Source organism: Silene latifolia, chromosome 5 (assembly GCF_048544455.1).
Source record: "Silene latifolia isolate original U9 population chromosome 5, ASM4854445v1, whole genome shotgun sequence".
NCBI lineage: Eukaryota > Viridiplantae > Streptophyta > Magnoliopsida > Caryophyllales > Caryophyllaceae > Silene > Silene latifolia.
In genome coordinates this window covers 23163974-23167217 of record NC_133530.1, presented here as the reverse complement: position 1 = coordinate 23167217, position 3244 = coordinate 23163974, and the positions used below count along the sequence as shown (strand labels likewise).

Below are 3244 nucleotides of genomic sequence, written 5' to 3'. Positions count from 1 at the left end.
CGAAAGTTACAGTACCCTTATTCCTGGCATATACTCTACACCAACTCTATTTGGTATATATTATTCCTGTGTGAATACTTATTTATTATTAGTAGGGCTCCACGACGCACGAATTGATTCACATCCTCAGCTAAAAGTTGTAGGAGAAATGTTTGTTTACACAACAATGTATTCACTTAGGACATCGTACCGTTTGCTGGCCACATGGTGTGATCGTTGGTCAACCATCCCAAGGACAGTTAATTTATAAGAGGTTCTAAGAGTAATTGGTGATATTATAGGCACAAAGGCATTAAAGAAGAATACATACTAAAGATCTTACAGAGCAAAGAGAGTAATAGTAAAAGGGAGAGATTAAACACGAAAATGGCAGAGAGTATCCTATTCAACATTGTTGAGAAGATATTGGTATCTTTGAGCCAACATGCTTTTCAAGGTGTTGTATCTTGTTGGGGTGCAAAGCAGGACTTAGAGAAGCTTGAAGATACTCTAAGGTTCATTCGAGCTCGTGTTCATAATGCTGAAAGGCGTCATGAAGAGGATAGCAGTCAAGTGATCAAAGATTGGGTTGGAGGCTAAGGCATGTGCTTTATCGTGCTGATGATTTGTTTGATGAGGTCCGCACCATTAGCCGTCGTCAGCAGCGAGCATATAAAAGCAAGTTGGCCCACAAGGTACGTAATGTATTCTCAAATTCAAACCCTTTTGGCTTCAATAGAAAAATAGCTCAAGAAATCAAGTCCATTAGGGAAGAACTTGACCGCCTTAAGTCGGAAATGGATGGCTTGAACTTAGAGTATATCTTGCAGATGAAGAGCCAATTAGCCGTTTGGTAGTTGAAAGGGAAACTATCTCTTTTGTTCAAGCAGACATTGTTATTGGTAGGGATGGTGATAAAAATAACATCCTTGATATGCTTTTTGATCCCAAGCACGCGGAAGATGGTGTTTCTGTGATACCTATTGTGGGCTTTGGCGGATTAGGGAAAACTACTCTTGCGCAATTGGTTTTAATGATGAAAGGGTTAAAAAAGAGTTTGATACTACAAAATGGGCTTGTGTGCCTGAAATAAATGATCAGAAAAAAGTTCAAGGCGAAATTTCGAAAGCCTTGATTGATGAGAGTTATCATGATCTTTCAAGGGAGCAAATTCAGTCAAAAATTAGAATAGCAGTTAAAGATAAGAAGTTTCTGCTTGTGCTGGATGATATATGGGATGATAGTCCAGATAGGTGGGAGATTCTCTTCGGCTTGTTGCAATGTGGTAATCGCGGAAGTAAAATAATTGTAACTACGCGATCTGATGTGGTTGCAGCTATTGTAGGCATAATTCCCAAAGCCTACAAACTGGGACTTCTAACAAAAGAGGAGTCTTGGACTCTGTTCAAAATGTTGGCATTTAAACATGGCCAAGAGGAGAGCTGTCCTACTTTGGCTCAAATTGGTAAAGAGATAGTGGGAAATTGCGGAAATGTTCCGTTGGCTATCAGGGTTGTTGGAAGCCTTCTATACTCAAAACCCACCGAGAAAGAGTGGGAACTATTTAGAGATGCTCAACACTCGAGAAGGCAAAGGTTATAGATCTTGACAATATCATGCTTGTGTTAAAGTTGAGTTATGATTACTTACCATCAGTGTTGAAACGGTGCTTTGCCTATTGTTCATTGTTCCCAAAGACTACAGGTTTAACAGTAATGAACTTGTTCGTTTGTGGATGGCCCAAGGATATATTGAGATGGAGGATGTTGGGGATCAGTACTTTCTTGAGTTGGTAAGAAGGAATCTTTTTCAAGATGTTGAGAAATATGATATCCGTGAAGTTATACGCTGTAAAATGCATGACTTGGTGCATGATTTGGCTCAACTTGTAGCTGGTGATGAGAGCAGTGTTATCGACGGGTTCACTAATAGACTTGTGCATGTCAATTTTGATGATAATGCACACTATGGCCCAAAATCCTTGCTCGTTGCAAAAAGTTTACGATCTTTACTTTTGGGAAATGATAATTCACCAGAATCATTAAAAGAGGTTTTGAGGTTCAGATCATTGCGTGCTCTGAAGTTCTCCAAGATTAAGGTAGTGCCAGATTCAATAAATAGGTTGACACATTTAAGGTATCTTAATCTCTCAGAGAGCCTGATTGAATCCCTTCCTACTGGTATAACTAGGCTAGATAACCTGAAAACTCTAAACTTAGACTATTGTAGTGAGCTTAAAGAATTGCCTACAGGTTTTACTAAATTGGTGAACCTCAGGCACCTTGGAATTCAGGCATGCGCTTTTACTGAAATGCCTCCGCATTTCGGCAGACTGAAGTCTCTTAGAGAGTTAACTAGATTTATTGTGGGACAGAACAACGGTTTAGACACACTGGGTGACTTAAATCTCAGGGGTAGATTAGAAATTGAATTCCGCAGATGGCGCACAAACACTGTGCTTGAAGCCCAGGTTATCAATTTAAAAGAAAAGAAACAATTGACCTCACTCTCATTCTGCTTTGAGTACGAAGGCGACCAACCAGCAGTTGCAACTAAAGATGAGTTGTTGTTGTTGGAGTCCTTGCATCTACCACCAACTCTTAAATATGAGTTACCTAAACTTGTTGAAATTCGAATCAGAGCGTGTGATAGTTGTCAAGCCTTACCACTCTTCAGCCGACTTCCTCTTCTCAAGTTTCTTTATTTTGAAGAGCTTGAAGCCTTGGAATATATAGAAGTTGACGACGTTATGATTAGCAATGAAGCATTTTTTCCCGTCTTGGAGACTTTATGGCTACATAATATGCAAGAACTAAAGAGGTGGTCAAAAGTGGAAGAAGAAGCCAGTCTTCACCTAGGGCAGTGTTATATCTTTCCTCGGCTTAGAACACTTTGGATAACAAGGTGCCGCAAGTTGATGACATTACCCTTTATGCCACAGCTTGAGTCATTTTCTGTTCGTGATATCCATGAGGAGTTACTGAAATCCATTCTAACATCATCGTCCTCGACTTCATCACCTCCCACATTATGATATTTGACCATGGATTCCTTTAAACCAATAATAAGCTTAAATCTGAGATACAATTCTGACGGGATTAAATGCCTCTCTGCACTTAAAAATTTGACAATACGTCGGTGCAAAGATTTGGATGCATGGAATGAGATTGATGGCATAAGTGCATGGGAAGGCTTGAAGAGTCTCCGTACCTTGGAATTATCATTCATTGATAAACTGGAAGTACTCCCTGGTGGGATTGGTTGC

At 39.8% G+C, this 3244-nt stretch overlaps 1 protein-coding gene across 1 annotated transcript; it reads left to right on the top strand.

Annotated features, from left to right (window-relative positions):
* The first annotated feature begins 366 nt into the window (after positions 1 to 366).
* LOC141655060 (putative disease resistance protein RGA3) lies at positions 367 to 3013 on the top strand. The gene is made up of 4 exons (XM_074462159.1): positions 367 to 574; positions 810 to 1006; positions 1081 to 1574; positions 1684 to 3013. The coding sequence occupies exons 1-4, from the start codon at positions 367 to 369 to the stop codon at positions 3011 to 3013; spliced, it is 2229 nt and encodes a 742-aa protein (XP_074318260.1).
* Positions 3014 to 3244: the final 231 nt, after the last annotated feature.

Coding starts and splice junctions, on each gene's coding strand:
- LOC141655060 (XM_074462159.1), top strand. CDS start 367: ATGGCAGAGAGTATCCTATTCAACATTGTTGAGAAGATATTGGTATCT. Junction 575..809: donor GATCAAAGATTGGGTTGGAG/GCTAAGGCATGT, acceptor TATATCTTGCAG/ATGAAGAGCCAATTAGCCGT. Junction 1,007..1,080: donor AAACTACTCTTGCGCAATTG/GTTTTAATGATG, acceptor ATAAATGATCAG/AAAAAAGTTCAAGGCGAAAT.